The 17,213-nt window shown below is 46.8% G+C and overlaps 1 protein-coding gene across 6 annotated transcripts in view; it reads right to left on the reverse strand.

Annotated features, from left to right (window-relative positions):
* LOC134910212 (interferon-induced, double-stranded RNA-activated protein kinase-like) overlaps window positions 1-17,213 on the reverse strand; it is a 354,989-nt gene that overhangs the window by 213,084 nt on the left and 124,692 nt on the right. For all 6 annotated transcript variants that reach the window (XM_063917987.1, XM_063917992.1, XM_063917986.1 and 3 more), the window contains exon 14: window positions 25-80. In XM_063917987.1, coding sequence (XP_063774057.1) covers window positions 25-80 — 56 coding nt within the window. The remainder of the gene's footprint in view (window positions 1-24; window positions 81-17,213) is intronic.

Genomic DNA, 17,213 nt, shown 5'->3' on the forward strand with positions numbered 1-17,213 from the left:
AAGTGAACAAGCTGAGAAACCTACCTCTGTGATCTGTTTGAAACACTGCTCATTGCACTTGAAGAAGTTGCAGACAGAATCTAGGTTAAAAAAAAAAGAGGGGAACAGTAGAGTGTAGAGTTACCAAACATGCCTTTCTTGGGCCTTGTTGAATCCATCCAGGTGATGTCACTTAAATGAGCATAGTTTGCGTGACTATCATATTATTGTGGGACACACACAAAAGTAACTTTTTAGACAGATCGCATATGTTTTGTAGTAGAGCAAGCAATTAGGGCAAGCGCAGCACTCAGGTCCTGGAACGCATACTGGGCCGGATTCCGATATGAAAGAAAAGTAAAAAAGCAAGTATCATTGTATCTAAAACAAACCATGGTGAGGGGAGCCGAGCAAATACATTTATATTATTTCTGTGCAGGGTAAATACTAGCTGCTTTTCCACGTACCCCAGAAATGTTAGGCAGTTTTCTTGTTACATTGCACTTTTTTTGTTACACTTTTATTGTTACACTGTTTCAGTTTGGACACACCCGACCCAAATCTAAATCTCTCTGCACGTTACATCTGCCCCACCTGCAGTGCAACATGGTTTTGCCCCGGTGCACAGTTACTTGATCTTTTTTGTTTTACTTCCAAATCAGAATCGGGCCCACTGTGATTTGAACTATCAGGATGGTGCATATATGGCGTTTGGTAGTATGCATGTATGTCGTTTGGTAGTATGCTCAGCATATGTTAAGCAGCTGGTTATATACACTGAGTGGCCAAATTATTATGACCTCCGGAGTTAGTACTTTGTAGAGGTCACCTTTTGCCCTTAATACACTTTAATTTTTCTATGCATGGATTATATAACGGTCAGTATGTTTCGCAAGGAGTATTAACACAAATGCAATAAACTGCATCTCCATCAGATTGCCTTCACCAGCCTGAAGGGTCATGATAATGCAGTGGTTCTCAAACTCGGTCCTCAGGACCCCACACAGTGCATGTTTTGCAGGTAACCCAGCAAGTGCACAGGTGTATTAATTACTCACTGATACATTTTAAAAGGTCCACAGGTGGAGCTAATTATTTCACTTGTAATTTTGTGAGGAGACCTGCAAAACATGCACTGTGTGGGGTCCTGAGGACCGAGTTTGAGAACCTGTGTGATAATGCAAGAAGGATGCATGATCTTGTTAGTTGAGAGGCCATCTGAATTGGTCACCGAATTCGGATTATCCGTAATTTGGCGCTATGTTGCCTGTCTGAGGGACTGAACAACTAGTAGTCGAATGACCACAGGGCTTGCGCTCAGACCAACTTGTTTGTCTGCAATTCACCAGTGCAGCTGGTTTGCTAATGTTTACACTTCTGCTGCGTGTGCTTACAATCATTCCACGTTCAAAGTCCGAGAGATCGCGTGGTTTACCCATTATTTCTTATGTGCAGCAGAAAAGAAAGTAGTGACACTCCATACTATATCCCTCCTCAGTTTCTAATCAAAAATAAAATAAGTTGAAAGCAGTGTCTGGTGAGATTTTAACTTCTAAGAGGAACCAACTACCTGTATATTTTGTAATAGGATTCCAAAAAAAAAACCTAGATTCAATTAAGTGGAATGGTGGTGCTCCCCAGAGTAAGAGTTACATAGAACACTTACTAGAGAAAAAGAAGACTCTTTTTTGGGGCCACTGTTACAATTCTAAGAGCTGAGAACATTATATACAGTATGTTTACAGCTCACAAATCACTACAGTAGACATGTTTAGACTTCTCCCTTTGGGGGATATTTATCAAAGGTTTGTGAGAGATAAAGTGGAGAGAGATAAAGTACCAACCAATCAGCTTCTACAGTCTGTGTTTGAAAAAATAGGATTTTGGTACTTACCAGGTAAATCCTTTTCTTTGAATCCATAGGGGGCACTGGAGTACTCTTGGGATATGGACGGCTTAGCAGAAACAAAGGCACTGAATATTTAAATTTAGAACTCTCCACCCCTCCATATCCCCGAGTACCTCAGTGTAGTACCTCAGTGTTTTTTACTGAGCCGAACAGGAACTATAGAGAGGTTGACAAATGGAGAATTCCTATAACCTAACGGACAACAACAAAGTTGACACATAACGTTACTGACAACGAAACAGTTGACACCATAACCGATAGAACCTTATAATTTGAACCAGTCGGTGAAAATGTGTTACCATAAGATCCCCTGAGCTTAATACAACCCAGGTAAAACTGCTCTGGGTGGGCGTCCAGTGCCCCCTATGGATTCAAAGAAAAGGATTTACCTGGTAAGTACCAAAATCCTATTTTCTTTTTCATCCACTAGGGGTCACTGGAGTACTCTTGGGACGTACCAAAGCTTCCCCCGTGGGCGGGAGAGCTGTTTGACACCTGTAACACTAGGCGGCCAAAGCTAGATGCTGATGCCGCAAACGTATCAAACCTGTAAAAGCGCACAAACGTGTGCACTGAAGACCATGTAGCCGCACGGTCAAGCTGCGTCGTAGAAGCTCCACGACCAGCTGTCCATGACGTTCCCACAGAACCTGTGGGATGAGCTATTACTGATGTATGCGACTGTAACCTAGCCTTAAGGTAAGCCTGACGTATAGTCAGTTTTTCCATCTGGATAAGGTCTGCTGAGAAGCTGGCCAACCCCACTTGGCAGCATCATAGAGAACAAACAACGTATCCGTATTACGAACTGTAGACGTTCGGGACATATAAACGCGTAATGCGCGTACCACATTCAGAATTCTAGAATGTGCTGTCAACACAGGAACCACTATTGGTTGATTGATGTGAAAAGATGACACTAGCTTTGGTAAGAAATCGGGATTCGTCCGAAGTTCCGCTCTGTCATCAGGAAACACCAAATACGGTGGCTTGCATGACAAGGCACCCAAATTTGAAAAACGCCTTGCCGAAGCTAAGGCTAGAAGAAAAAACGTTTTCCAAGTCAGAAACTTAATATCCACTTGCTGTAAGGGTTCAAAATATGAAGACTGTAAGAAATCTGAACCCAAATTCAAGTCCCATGGCGCTGTAGGTGGAATAAATGGAGGCTGTACTCTGAGGACACCCTGCAGAAAAGTGTGTACCGACGGCAATAGAGCCAATCGTCTTTGAAAATAAATTGACAACACAGATACCTGCACCTTCAGTGTAGATAAACGCAGTCCTCCATCCAACCCCGTCTGTAAAAATAACAGAATACGGGTAACTTGAAAGATGATGTCGGAAACTTCCGAGCTTCACACCAACCTATATAGGCACGCCAAATTCTGTAATAATGAGCTGCCGTAACCGGCTTCCTAGCTCGTAACATGGTTGGTATAACCGATACTGTAATGCCCTCTCTTCTTAAGAGGGCGGTCTCAACAACCACCCTGTCAACCGCAGCCGCGCTAAATAGGGGTAAAAGAACGGCCCCTGTTGTAACGGGTTGGACGTAGTATGAGCGGCCAAGGATCGTCTGCGAGTAGTCCTCGGAAATTCGAGAACCAAACTCTTTGAGACCCATGAGATATCACTAGTATGACTGTGACGGACTCTCTTATGATCCGTTTTAGCAACGGAGAGAGCAGCGGAAAACGGTGGAAACAGATACACGAGGCTGTACGGCCACGCGATTGTGAGAGCATCCACCGCCACTGCCCTTGGGATCTGTCGTTCTGGACACATACTGGGCGTTTGTAATTGTGGCGAGATGGCATCATGTCCACCTGAGGGTAACCCCACCTGTGGACCAACATGTGAAACACCTCTGGATTTAATGCCCAGTCTCCTGGATGAAAATCCAGACGGCTGAGATCATCTGTCTAGCAGATGTCCACTCCCGGAATGAACCCAGTCGACAATATCACCTTGTGGTATTCTGGGCAATTGAGGATTCGAGCTACTTCCCGCATTGCCATGCGGCTTCTCGTTCCTCCCTGGTTGTTGTGTATGCGACTGCCGTCGCGTTGTCTGACTGCACTTGGACAGTCTGAGAGCGAAACATGTAGTGCATTGTAAATTGCACGGAGTTCCAGGACATTTATAGACAGCAATCTGTCGTGATCCGTTTAGAAACCCTGTTGCTGACCATTTTAAACTACAACTCCCCAACCTCTGAGACTCTCGCCCAGAGTAGAGACACCTTCGCTTCCCTGTGGGAAATCTGCCTATGTGAGGGCGACTACTGCTGTTGAAATGGACGCGAGTGAAAACCTCCGAACTGAAGCGCTTCGAAAGCCCATCATTGTTCCTAATAGGCGAATACACAAATGTACCGATAGTGTGCGTGGCTTGAGCACTAATTGTACCAGATGGCGTATAATCTGTTCTTTCTGGTGTAGTAGGTAAATTCTTTGATTTACCGTATCTGGAATCATACCTAGGAATTGAAGTCGTTGAGACGGAATTAGATGCGATTGTTTTTGAAGTTGACACTGCAACCGTGGTGTACGTTAGCAGCGCAAGTCGGAGGAGCATCTGTTGAAACGGAGCTCTTATGAGCAGATCGTTAAGTATGGAACGATTGTCACTGCCAGGAATCTGAGATGAGCTATCATCACAAACATCACTTTGGTGAATACCCGAGGCGCTGACAAGAGGCCAAACGGTAGAGCCTGAAACGGTTAATGGCTGTGGCGTATTGCCAAACGCAAGAACCTGTGATGAGGTGACCAAACCGGAATGTGTAAGTACGCATCCTGGAGATCAAGCGCAACCATGCAATCGTGTGGCTCCAAATATGCAAATACTGACCGCAGAAAATCCATCTTCAATCTGTAGTAAGTGACTTACTGATTGAGACTGCGACGGGGCCCTCCGGCTTTGGTACCACAAACAGACGGGAATAATAACCCTGACCTTGTTGGTGTACCAGGCCTGGAATTAAAAACTGCTGAATCCAGCAGAGACTGAATGGCAACCTGCCAAAACGCCTTATTTCGTCCGACAGAGGCAGTCCTGTCTTTTAACCCTAAATAGCGGATCCATCCATGAGTGGATGGCTGGAAACCCGGCAAATGTAACGTGTAAAGGCGCGCTCCCACAATTGGAAATTCGAGATGGGCTGGGAGCCCGTCAAGCCACTGGCTTGTTGTGACTTTAGCGCCCTGGCGTTACAAGGCGTGACTGTTTTTGTACCACAGCCTTGAAAAGACTGAAGTCTAAAGGCTTTAAACGCCGGACCAGAGTATTTCCGTCTTGATACCGGAGGAGGCGGCAGCAGAAGCTTTACAGAGATACTCAGCAGCTTCTCATTAACGATAAGTCTAACGTGATCGTCATTGTTTCCATACATAGAGCGCCTAGTGACCCAAATGTATCTTGGGTCTTTATAAGGTTTGACACAGACTAATTCACCAATGGCGGATTCTCCCATTTAGATGTGGAAACGGGTAAATAGACTTAAATCTTAGTAAGATATTCTAAATAAGAAACTCATTGAAGATCTGTCGTTCAGTAAATACGACGGATTAGATGTTAGAGGCTCCTTCGTCTCTGTAAATTTGAGACACTGAGACACTGACTCACTGGTCATTAGCAATGTATGGTTGTCAAAACCCGCACTATCTGACTGCTGGTCTAATGTGCCCTTCTCACTCGTAGTTAGCGCTGTGAGGTTTGACATAGAATTGTCAGACTGCAACATAGCCGAAATGTTTAAATTATAAGACCACTTAAATTAACACCCTGGTACCCAAAGGGAAGTTGAACCTTTGGAAAGGCTGAGACTCCTCCGTTAGAGCTGGCGGAGTAACTTCCAAGACTCCGATCTTACCGCTCCTGTCGAGCGGAGTCAATTTGAATTGCCAATGCTTAACATAGGATCTAAGAATGAACCGGCTTCCGGAGTGGAAACCTACAAAACAAACTGAACCTGTGGTAGATTTATGTACAGACATTGTAGTAAACCTTATTTTTAGTCTGTGCTGGACCCTTACTCCTTATACAGACAGACAACACAATAGCCAAAGGACAGACACTTGCACGACTCAGTAAAATCTTTACTTAAGGTGTGTAATATATATATATATATATATATATATATATATATATATATATATTTATGGCCGAAATACAGTTCATATGGCCAGCCTATGTGAAACCTGAACCAAAATTCCCACTAACACCCCTGCGCCTCCGTGTGGAGTAGAGATGTAGGGCAGGAATGTTCTGGAATTACAAACTGGAAGAAACAGGAAGCATGGTTAAAATGGCCCCCATGCCATGCTTACACTGATAATCACAGGACAGGTTACAATACCTGCTGCAGTGTTAATATAGGCTCAATAGACTATTATACAGTGATAATCACAGTCTAGTATACAGTGATAATCACAGGCAGGTTACAATACATGCCTTCAGTGTTAATATAGGCTCAATAGCCTATTATACAGTGATAATCACAGGCAGGTCACAATCCAGTGTTAATATAAGCTCTGCCTGCAGTTTAATTCTGTATTAATACCTTCTATAGATATGGCAGCCTGTCATCACTATTCTTTTCCTTACATTTTCCCCCTTGCAGCCGCGCTGTAATCAGCCAGGTCCCCCCCCCCCCCCTTCCCTGTACTCCCTGTAGCGCTGTGTCTCAGCGGGGAGCCGGGAAGCTCATTGCAGGGAGGCGAGGGACACTTATTTCAGAGCAGCGGATGTCGGCTGGCCGGAGCGGCGCGTAGCGGCTTCCGGCGTCGCTAGCCGAGCTGCGGCGGGTCTCCCCCTCTGAGCGCTGCACTTTCAATACAGCGCTGACGGAGCGCCTGGCGGGAGGACGGAGCGCCTGGGGCGGGCGGTCGGAGTGGGCGGACGGAGCGGCTGGACGGAGCGGCTGGGGCGGCCATTATGAGCGGCAGTGAGCGGGCGGCATTACCAACGGACCCCACACAGCGGGGCGGCAGCCTGCGCTGACCGCCCCGTTTCCCCAGCATACCTTGTTGTAGGGAGGCCTGCGACGGGCTTCAATCTGTAAGCTCCGAGCTCTTCAGTTTATGGCTGCGACGGTGCTTCTATCTGTAAGCTCCGTCCAGCTGTTGCAGGAGGCAGTGGACTGCCTGTGGCTGTGAGGGTGCTCTTTGTGAGGACCGACACGCTGTTGCAGGAGGCAGTGGGCTGCCTGTGGCTGTGAGGGTGCTCTTTGTGAGGACCGACACGCCATGCGCTGTCCGTGCAGCGGCACTATCCCGGACCCATGTTTTTACAGAAACTGGGAAGGGTTGTGCTAAGTGAAAAAGTAAAAATGTAAAAGTAAAAATGAGAAATTAATAAAATCTTCAACAAAGTGTGGGAACTCCACACAAGCCTTGTTAGTGCTGTGAGCACAGAAAAAACACTGAGGTACTACACTGAGGTACTCGGGGATATGGAGGGGTGGAGAGTTCTAAATTTAAATATTCAGTGCCTTTGTTTCTGCTAAGCCGTCCATATCCCAAGAGTACTCCAGTGACCCCTAGTGGATGAAAAAGAAATGTACGTTAGGAGTTGATTGCTTGGTACCTTATCAATCTTCACTTTACATCTCCCCAAAGTTTTGGTAATCTCCTTCCATAGCTCTGCTATAAATTGTATATAATAGAGATGTGATAATTCTATTAAGGGTATAGTTGACATATCTTTTCGAGTGGCAAGGGGTTAGGTCTAGTAGCGACCGAAAATAGACCAGACAGCAGAGATTCCGGTGATTTCATATAGCCTGCACAGAGCCATAACATAAACCTATGTGCAGTATATACATTCCCCTATGTGGGGCACAATGAAGGAATTAATAGGATTTTAATTACCTACCCGTGAATCCTTTTCTCGTAGTCCATAAGGGATATTGGGGGAGACTTAGTACGATGGGGTATAGACGGGGTCCATAGGAGCCGGTGCACTTTAAAAAATTTTCACTGGGTGTGCTGGTTCCTCCCCTCTATGCCCCCTCCCACAGGTAAAAACGTGCCCGAAGGAGAAAGGAGACATATGAGAGAAGGAAATATGACAACAGTGGTGAGATTTATAAACCAGCACACCACTAACATACAACTACCAGCAATGGCTGGAACAACAACAACAACAGCAACAGCTGAACAAGTAACCATAAAAAAAAGAACCTGCAGAAAAGTCACCGCACTGAGGCAGACGCCTATTATCCCTTATGGACTACGAGAAAAGGATTTACCGGTAGGTAATTAAAATCCTGTTTTCTCTAGCATCCATAAGGGATATTGGGGGAGACTTAGGTGGTCATTCCGAGTTGTTCGCTAGCTGTTTTTGGTCGCTGTGCAGCGATCAGACAAAAAATCGTCAATTCTGTGCATGCGTATGCGGCGCCATGCGCACGCGTGACGTACTTTCACAACAGCAGATGCAGTTTCACACAAGGTCTAGTGACGCTTTTCAATCGCACTGCTGGCAGCAGAGTGATTGACAGGAAGTGGGTGTTTCTGAGAGGTAAGTGATCGTTTTAGGGGAGTGGGTGAAAAAACACAGGCGTGTCAGATACAAACGCAGGCGTGCCTGGGGAAACGCAGGCGTGGCTGGCCGAACGAAGGGGCGTGTTCGTGACGTCAAAACAGGAACTAAACAGTATGAAGTGATCGCAAGCTAGGAGTAGGTCTCGAGCTGCCCAGAAACTGCACAATCTTTTTTGTAGCAGCGCTGCGATCCTTGCATTCGCACTTCTGCTAAGCTAAGATACACTCCCAGAGGGCGGCGGCTTAGCGTTTGCATGGCTGCTAAAAGCAGCTAGCGAGCGAACAACTCGGAATGAGGGCTTTAGTACGATGGGTGTCACGATCCTAGGAACGGTGATTCCCCAGATACGCCAATCTGCGAATCCCTGCCACGTGACACCGTTACTGGATAGCTGAGCGCGTGCGTTAATTTCAACACGGTCACTGCCACCATCCAAAGAACAAACGTTTAGGGCAGGCATGTCCAAACTGCGGCCCTCCAGCTGTTGTGAAACTACATATCCCAGCATGCCCTGACACAGTTTTGCTGTCAGAGAATGCTAAAGTTGTGTCAGGGCATGCTGGGATGTGTAGTTTCTCAACAGCTGGAGGGACGCAGTTTGGACGTGCCTGGTTTAGGATATGACCCAAGGCAAATTTATGGCTTTTGCCTGCACCCAGAATTATTAATATTTTGGTAACGCCTCTTTCAGAGAGTTGGGTTGGATACACAACAGAAAACAGAGCTAAAATTGACTATTTCATTTAAGTAAACACTTCAAAGCTAATGTTACAGAGAAAAGAAAGTTACAAGAATATAATGATAAAAAGACAAAGTCACAACAGAAAAGACAATTTCAAGAATAATAAATATAGGGAGATAAAACCCACCTATCCTAGCACATGCAGAGTGAAACGATGGGATGAAGTGTAGCCTCTTCAGATATTCTGGACATTACAGAGCCAGGATGCTTCTCATGAATCTCTTCTTTGATAATGCACATTTTGCAGTCTGTGTTTCTCCTGTTTAAAATTCAGGCTGCCCGTTCAGCCCCCCTCCCTCTGGAGAGTTTGTTTTTAACCCTTCCAAAGCCAGAGAAGGTATTGAATGTCAGCTCATACTGGGCTTCCCAGCCACTCGCTCAGGGGCGAATGGCCTTATCTTCTAATAACCTTTGAAGCTCTGGCTATGGTTCTTGTGTAAACACAACTGTGACATGGGGTCTCTTGGTCATATACACAGGGGCTGGCTAATTACTTTTCCCATTCCTTTTGAAGCTGGGCAATCAGATTTATCAATCATACTAAGACACTGTTATAGCTACCTGAAGGAAGTTTTTATCACCTTCCCTAGCCAGCATGTCTTTCTGGTCTCTCTGGTGACCCCCTGGGGTCAGTAAAAAACCTGTTGGTAGATATATTCTATTTGTCCGGGGAAGACATTTACAACACAATATAATAGATCAAATACAATACTACTTAATATCGTTTTTATGGATGCAGAGAGGAAGGGGATACAAAATGCTTCCCTGAAGCATTCTCTGTCTGTCTTATCAAAGAGCTTGGTTAACCTTGACACATAGCAGAGTTCCTGATGTGAAAGGGGCTGTTAGAATGACATTTTCACACAGGATTTATACAGAACCACACACAGGGCATTTGCAGAGATTGATCAATACAATATTATTTGCAGTTATACACATTCTGGCATCAGAATGGCGTCCAATCATGACAATGGGGACGTCCCAAAGCTTCCAGAACGGGCGGGAACGTGCGGAGACTGCTGCAGCACCACCTGCCCAAACTGGGTATCCTCTTTGGTAAGGGTATCAAACTTGTAGAACTTAACAAAAGTGTTCTTACCCGACCAGGTAGCAGCTCGGCATAGTTGCAAGGCCGAGACTCCACGGGCAGCCGCCCAGGTAGAGACAGATCTCGTCGAGTGGGCCTTCAGAGACTTAGGAACAGGTAAGGCTGCCGACACATAGGCCTGTTGGATAGTAAGTCTAATCCAACAAGCAATGGACTGCATAGATGCAGGGCAACCTTTTTTCTGCGCATCATAGAGCATGAACAAGGAATCTGTCTTTCTGATCCGAGCTGTTCGCTTGACATAGATTTTTAAGGCACGCACAGCATCCAATGCATCCAGAGAAGCAGAAGTATTAGAACTGGACGGAAACACAATAGGTTGATTCAGGTGAAACGCGGAGACAACCTTCGGCAGGAACTGTCTAGTGCGGAGCTCCTCTCTGCCCTCGTAAAAGACCAAGTATGGACTTTTACACGATAAGGCACCCAATTCAGAGACACATCTAGCAGAAGCCAGGGCCAGTAAGATCACAGTTTTCCACGTGAGGTACTTGTCTTCTACCGTCATCAGCGGTTCAAACAAGGAGGACTGTAGAAATTCCAACACTACATTTAAATCCCAGGGTGCCGTAGGCGGCACAAAAGGAGGTTGTATGTGGAGTAATCCTCGCAAGAAGGTCTGAACTTCTGGCAACACTGCCAATTTCTTCTGGAAGAAAATGGAGAGAGCTAAAATCTGGACCTCAATGGAACCCAGACGTAAGCCCTTATTTACACCAGCCTGCAGGAAATATAAAAAAAGGCCCAAGTGGAACCCTGCAGGCGGATACTGCGTTCCTTGCACCAAGAGACATATCTTCTCCAGATATGATGATAGTGTTTTGAGGTCACAGGTTTCCTGGCCTGAACCATGGAAGCAATAACCTTCTTGGAAAGGCCCTTGTGAGCTAGAATGTTCCGCTCAACCTCCATGCCGTCAAACAAAGTTGCCATAAGTCCAGATAGATGAACGGTCCTTGTTGAAGATTTCTTCTGAGGGGGAGAGGCCAAGGGCCTTCTATGGACATGTCCAGAAGATACGTGTACCATGCCCTCCGAGGCCATCTGGAGCAATCAGAATTGTCTGGACTCCCTGATGTCTGATGCGCTTGAGCAACCTTGGGAGCAATGGAATTGGAGGAAACAGGTAGACCAGCCGGTAAGGCCAAGGCAACGTCAGTGCATTTACTGCCCTCGCCTGAGTGTTCCTGGTTTGTGAGCAATACCAACGAAGCTTCTTGTTGAGACGAGAAGCCATCATGTCTATTTGTGGGCAGCCCCACCGGTGGACGATCTGTTGGAACACCTGCTGGTGGAGACCCCACTCCCCTGGGTGGAGATCGTGACGACTCAGGAAATTCGCTTCCCAGTTGTCCACACCCAGAATGAAGATTGCTGACACTGCTCTTGCATTTCTTTCTGCCCAGAGGAGTATTTTTCACATCTCTCGCATGCAGGCTCTGCTTTTTGTCCTCCTTGTCGATTCATGTACGCCACCGTTGTGGCGATGTCCGAATGTACTTGGATCGCGTGATCCATGAGCAGAGGAGATGTCACAACTGAGGGCCTGAGCTGACGGGAGGCAGCCTCAGTTGTAGGGGCTGAGATGTACCGGAACCTGGGAGGTTGTATCAGACCCCTGGACATGTAAGTAACATGAATAATAACTGCCCGAAGGCGTGACCACGACAACTTGGATAAAAGTCAATGATGTTTATTATGACAACTCCGCAACACAGCAGCAGTAAAAGAAAACATAAAAGTCAGCAAAGAATAAATACAGTTCCTGGGTACTACAGGGTGGCAGGAGCCACAGGGCACTGGTAGTGTGAGATAGTTCTTATAATCTTCTAGATGGAAAGTCCTTACCAGGCCCGACTGTAGCAATGGAGATAACCCAGGATTGTACCAGCTGGTGTTCCAGGAAAAGCTGGGTTGCTGAAGATAAAACGGCTGCTGTGGATACTGGCTGGAACCAGACTGTTGTTAGCACGGAGTGGATACTGGCTGGAACCAGTTAAATAATAAATTAAGCTTGAGAGCGATGCAATATGAATGAAATGTAGAACTTGAGAGCGGAGAAATAATAATACCGGTGGAGAGTGGTAAAGTGTAGAAAGGACACCGGCCCTTTAAGAGAAGCTGTACTCTGCTGGAAGCTGGGCTGGAAGCAGGTAATGTTGTAGCTGGAAACAGATGAATCCACAATGGATTGGAGAGTCAGGCTACACCGCAGGTGGAATGCTGGTGCGGGTCTCTATGGTGGAAGTCTTGAGACAGGAGCTGGAACCTGGAAGACAATCACAGGAGAGAGACAAACAGGAACTAGGTTTGACAACCAAAGCACTGACGCCTTCCTTGCTCAGGCACAGTGTATTTATACCTGCAGCAAGGAAGGGATTGGCTAGGCAATTATGCAGATTAACAATACTGACAACAGATTGGAGGAAATGATCAGCTGACAGAATCCAAGATGGCTGCGCCCATGCAGACACTTGGAGGGAAGTTTGGTTTGTAATCCATGTGGTAATGAAAACAGTAATGGCGGCGCCGGCCACTGGAGACAGGAGACGCCAGGCTGACAAGTGCACATCCAACCACGTGGACACAGCGGAGGCCGCGGCTGACGTAATCGCCACTCTGACACTCTGCATGCAGAAGCTCAGGGACGGCGGCGGAGGCCGCGGGAGACGCCATGCCAGATGTAATATGGCGTTACTGTGACAGCGTCTCAGAGAGACAGGAGAGGATGCAGGAATGTGAACATTAGGATAACAGATGGGATCCGGTCCTGGAGCGCTGAGCCAGCCTTAAGAGGCATCTGATGGGTAAGAAATGGCGTCCAGATACCCGGATCGTGACAGCACCCCCCCCCCCCCCCTTTAGGAGTGGCCCCAGGACACTTCTTTGGCTTTTGAGGAAACTTGGAATGGAATCTCCGGACCAAGGCAGGAGCATGGACATCAGAAGCATTGGTCCATGAACGTTCCTCAGGGCCATAACCCTTCCAGTCAATAAGATATTGTAGTTGACCGTAACGGTGACGTGAGTCCAGGATCTTGGCTACTTCATACTCAACGCCTCGTTGAGTTTGGACTTTCGGAGTTGGAGGAAGTGAGGAATGAAACCGATTCAAGATCAGCGGTTTCAACAGGGAAACATGGAATGTCCTGGGTATTTTTAAGAAGGGAGGCAACTGAAGTCTGTAAGCAACAGGATTGATGACTTGTTCAATCTTGAAAGGACCGATATAGCGAGGTGCAAACTTCATACTGGGAACTCTTAACCTCAAATTCTTCGTGGATAACCATACCCGGTCACCCACCTTGAGAGCAGGAACTGCTCGACGCTTCTTATCCGCAAACTTCTTGTACCTGAACGATGCCTTGAGCAGAGCTGATCGTACGCTCTTCCAGATATTGGCAAACTGATGCAAGGTGATATCCACTGCGGGAACAGAAGTTGCTGGAAGCGGTTGGAACTCAGGGACTTTAGGGTGGAATCCAAAGTTAGTGAAGAATGGTGTTGAAGCAGATGAAGAATGATACTGGTTGTTATGACAGAACTCGGCCCAGGGAAGTAATTGAACCCAGTCATCTTGAGAGGAGGACACATAGATGCGGAGGAAGGCCTCCAAGTCCTGATTCACCCTCTCGGTTTGACCATTGGTCTGAGGATGGTAAGCCGTAGAAAACTTTAGCTTGACTTGGAGGACTTGACATAAACTTCGCCAGAATTTGGCTGTGAATTGAACTCCTCGATCTGAAATAATTTCTTCAGGAAGACCGTGGAGTCGGAAGATCTCTTGTATGAATACTTGAGCCAACTTGGAAGCTGACTGAAGACCGGTGAGAGGAATGAAGTGTGCCATCTTGGTGAACCAGTCAACTACCACCCAGATGGTATTGAACTTGTTGCACATGGGTAAATCTGTAATAAAATCCATCGACAAATGGGTCCAAGGTCGACGGGGAACAGATAGTGGAACCAGTTGCCCCGCAGGCGACTGGCGGGATACCTTATGTTGAGCACACTTTGGGCAAGATGCAATAAACTCCAAGACGTCCTTTTTCAGAGTTGGCCACCAATAGGACCTAGAGATAAACTCCAGGGTTTTTTGGATACCTGTATGTCCGGCAAAACGGGAAGCATGGGCCCAATGCATGAGCTTCTTCCTTAGCATCGGTTTCACAAAACTTTTCCCTGATGGGGGCGTAGAGTCCATCCCTACCGTGGAGAATGCCAACGGATTTATAATAGGATGCTTGTCTGAAGACTCTGACTCATTTTCTTGCTCCCATGAGCGGGAAAGGGCATCGGCCTTGCGATTCTGAGAGCCCGGACAGAACTGGAGTTTAAAGTCGAACCTGGAAAAGAAAAGTGCCCATCTGGCCTGACGAGGGTTGAGACATTGTGCGCCTTTCAGATATAAAAGGTTCTTGTGGTCTGTAAGTATGGTGATTGAATGAGAAGCTCCCTCCAACAGATACCTCCACTCTTCTAGAGAGAGCTTGATGGCTAGCAACTCCTGGTCGCCAATGGCATAGTTGCGCTCAGCTGGGGAGAACTTCCGGGAGAAGAAACTGCAAGGGTGTTGTGGCCGGAGAGACTAACCAGCCACACGTGTAATGGCGGCTGCAGCGCTGAAGGGGTTAAAGCGCAGTGCCGGCACCATATTTAAGGACAATGAGCGCTTGGTGCCACTTTTAAACTGTGCACTGGCGCTAGTCGCCATCTTTAAATGTATTGTGGGTGCTAGGCACCGGGTTTTTAAAATATGTTTAATAATGTGTCATATGTTATATCGCTGCGCAGTGCGCAGTTGGAGAATGATGAACTGGTGGACAGGGCACTTGAGGAAAGTACAAGGTATTTTGTTTCTAAAAAGGCCTTGAAAATAGTTTGTGAGACACTTTTTGCATAGGAAGTCGTATGGTAATTGTCCTAGCTCCAGACTTGCTATGTACAAGCAAGTGTCAATTAGCCGGCCTCATGGTGGCCAAGCATCTTTGAAGTGCAAACGAGGGTGGAAGGAAGACTGTTTGTTATGTGGCAGTCAGTCTTTCCTGTTGTAATCCCAAACACTGGGTTTGCATGGAGATGTGAATGGGACAGGAACATGTTAATCAGATTGTGTTTTCTGAATGCAAACTAGTGGGTCTCAGTTAACAACAGTTTGATGTAACATTTCCTAGGCTGCATTATCTAGGATGCAGATTTGGTTAAATTACAAGAACTTTGTCTGTGTGTGGCAGGAAAAAGGAAATAACCTTTTTGCACTTACTGTATATCCTTGTAAGATTTAATTTGTTTGTATTTTGTGCGATAACCTGATTGGTTGGAGAAGACAGGGAGGGCTTACCCCCCTGTGGTACTGTGTGTAGAATTGACATAAAAAGGAGGCCTGCGTGCCTCCAGATTTGTAGTTGTACCATCTTTATTCTGCTGGAACATCTTGCTGTATGCTGTTGCCCCTAGCAATAGGGAAGGGTTCTCTTTAGAACTATTGAGCAAATAAACATCTTTGCCTCAAGAAGACTGCTTCATCTTGTGACCAACAGGGTTAGGCCAAACCTAGCCCCGTCCTCCGGCTGTCCAGGGAAGCACCTAGCGTCTCCAAGCTCCGCCTTCCGCCAGCTACCGGTAGAGGCCTAGCAAGTGGCTAGAGGGGATTCGTCAACACCACACAGGTGTGGTAAGGCAGTGCGTCGGCACATACAGAGCAGAACCGTGGTTCCAAACGCCACGGCAGGTTAGGAGTTTGGTGGTGGCAGCGAGAACCCGCCCACAGCGCAGTGGGTGGAGTCAGTAACAGGCGGTTACTGACGGTAAGCGGGAATCCCCTATGTGGTCAGGCCTCGTGCGGCTTGACCTTCCATTCTGTGCGCAGTCAACGGGACGCGGCAAGCGGCGAGTGCTTCCGTACGGTACCGTCCTGTCACAGGTGTAAATGGCCATCTTTAGCCCTCTGAGATAACACCGCTCCTACTCCAACGGAGGAGGCATCCACCTCTAAGATGAAAGGAGAGTCGATGTCAGGCTGTTTCAGAACAGGCGCAGAGATGAACCTTTGTTTTAAAAGATGAAATGCTTGCATGGCTTCTTCAGACCACTTGGACGGGTTAGCACCCTTCTTAGTGAATGCAGTAATAGGCGCCACAATGGTGGAAAAGTCTCATATAAACTTTCGGTAATAGTTGGCGAACCCTAAGAACCTCTGGACCCCTTTGAGGGTTAAGGGTACCGGCCAATTTTGGATTGCTTGTAGTTTCTCAGGATCCATCTCTAGTCCTGAACCGGACACAATGTACCCTAGAAACGGAATGGACTTGACTTCAAAGACGCATTTCTCTAATTTGCAATAGAGATGATTGACACGGAGACGGGACAGAACCTCTTTAACCCAAAAACGATGTTCCTCTAAATCGTTGGCAAAAATGAGGATATCGTCTAGATAGACCACGACATGACGGTATAGAATGTCTCTGAAGATCTCATTGACAAAATGCTGGAAGACAGCTGGAGCATTGCTCAATCCGAAGGGCATGACGAGGTACTCATAATGTCCGTCACGGGTGTTAAAGGCGGTCTTCCACTCGTCACCCTCACGGATCCGGATGAGATTGTATGCACCTCTCAAGTCCAGCTTTGTAAAGATGGTAGCTCCGCTAACTATGTCAAAGAGCTCAGTAATCAGGGGTAAAGGATAACGGTTCTTGATGGTAATGTCGTTCAAACCTCTAGTCGATGCACGGCCGCAGACCACCATCTTTCTTTTTTACAAAAAAGAAGCCTGCGCCGGCTGGAGAAGAAGAAGGTCGAATGAACCCCTTTGCTAGGTTCTCTTTAATGTATTCCTCCATAGAATGCGTCTCAGGCAGAGACAACGGGTAAGTTCGGCCTCGAGGTGGAACCTTCCCTGGAACGAGATCAATTGGGCAGTC

This window comes from Pseudophryne corroboree, chromosome 4 (genome assembly GCF_028390025.1).
Source record: "Pseudophryne corroboree isolate aPseCor3 chromosome 4, aPseCor3.hap2, whole genome shotgun sequence".
NCBI lineage: Eukaryota > Metazoa > Chordata > Amphibia > Anura > Myobatrachidae > Pseudophryne > Pseudophryne corroboree.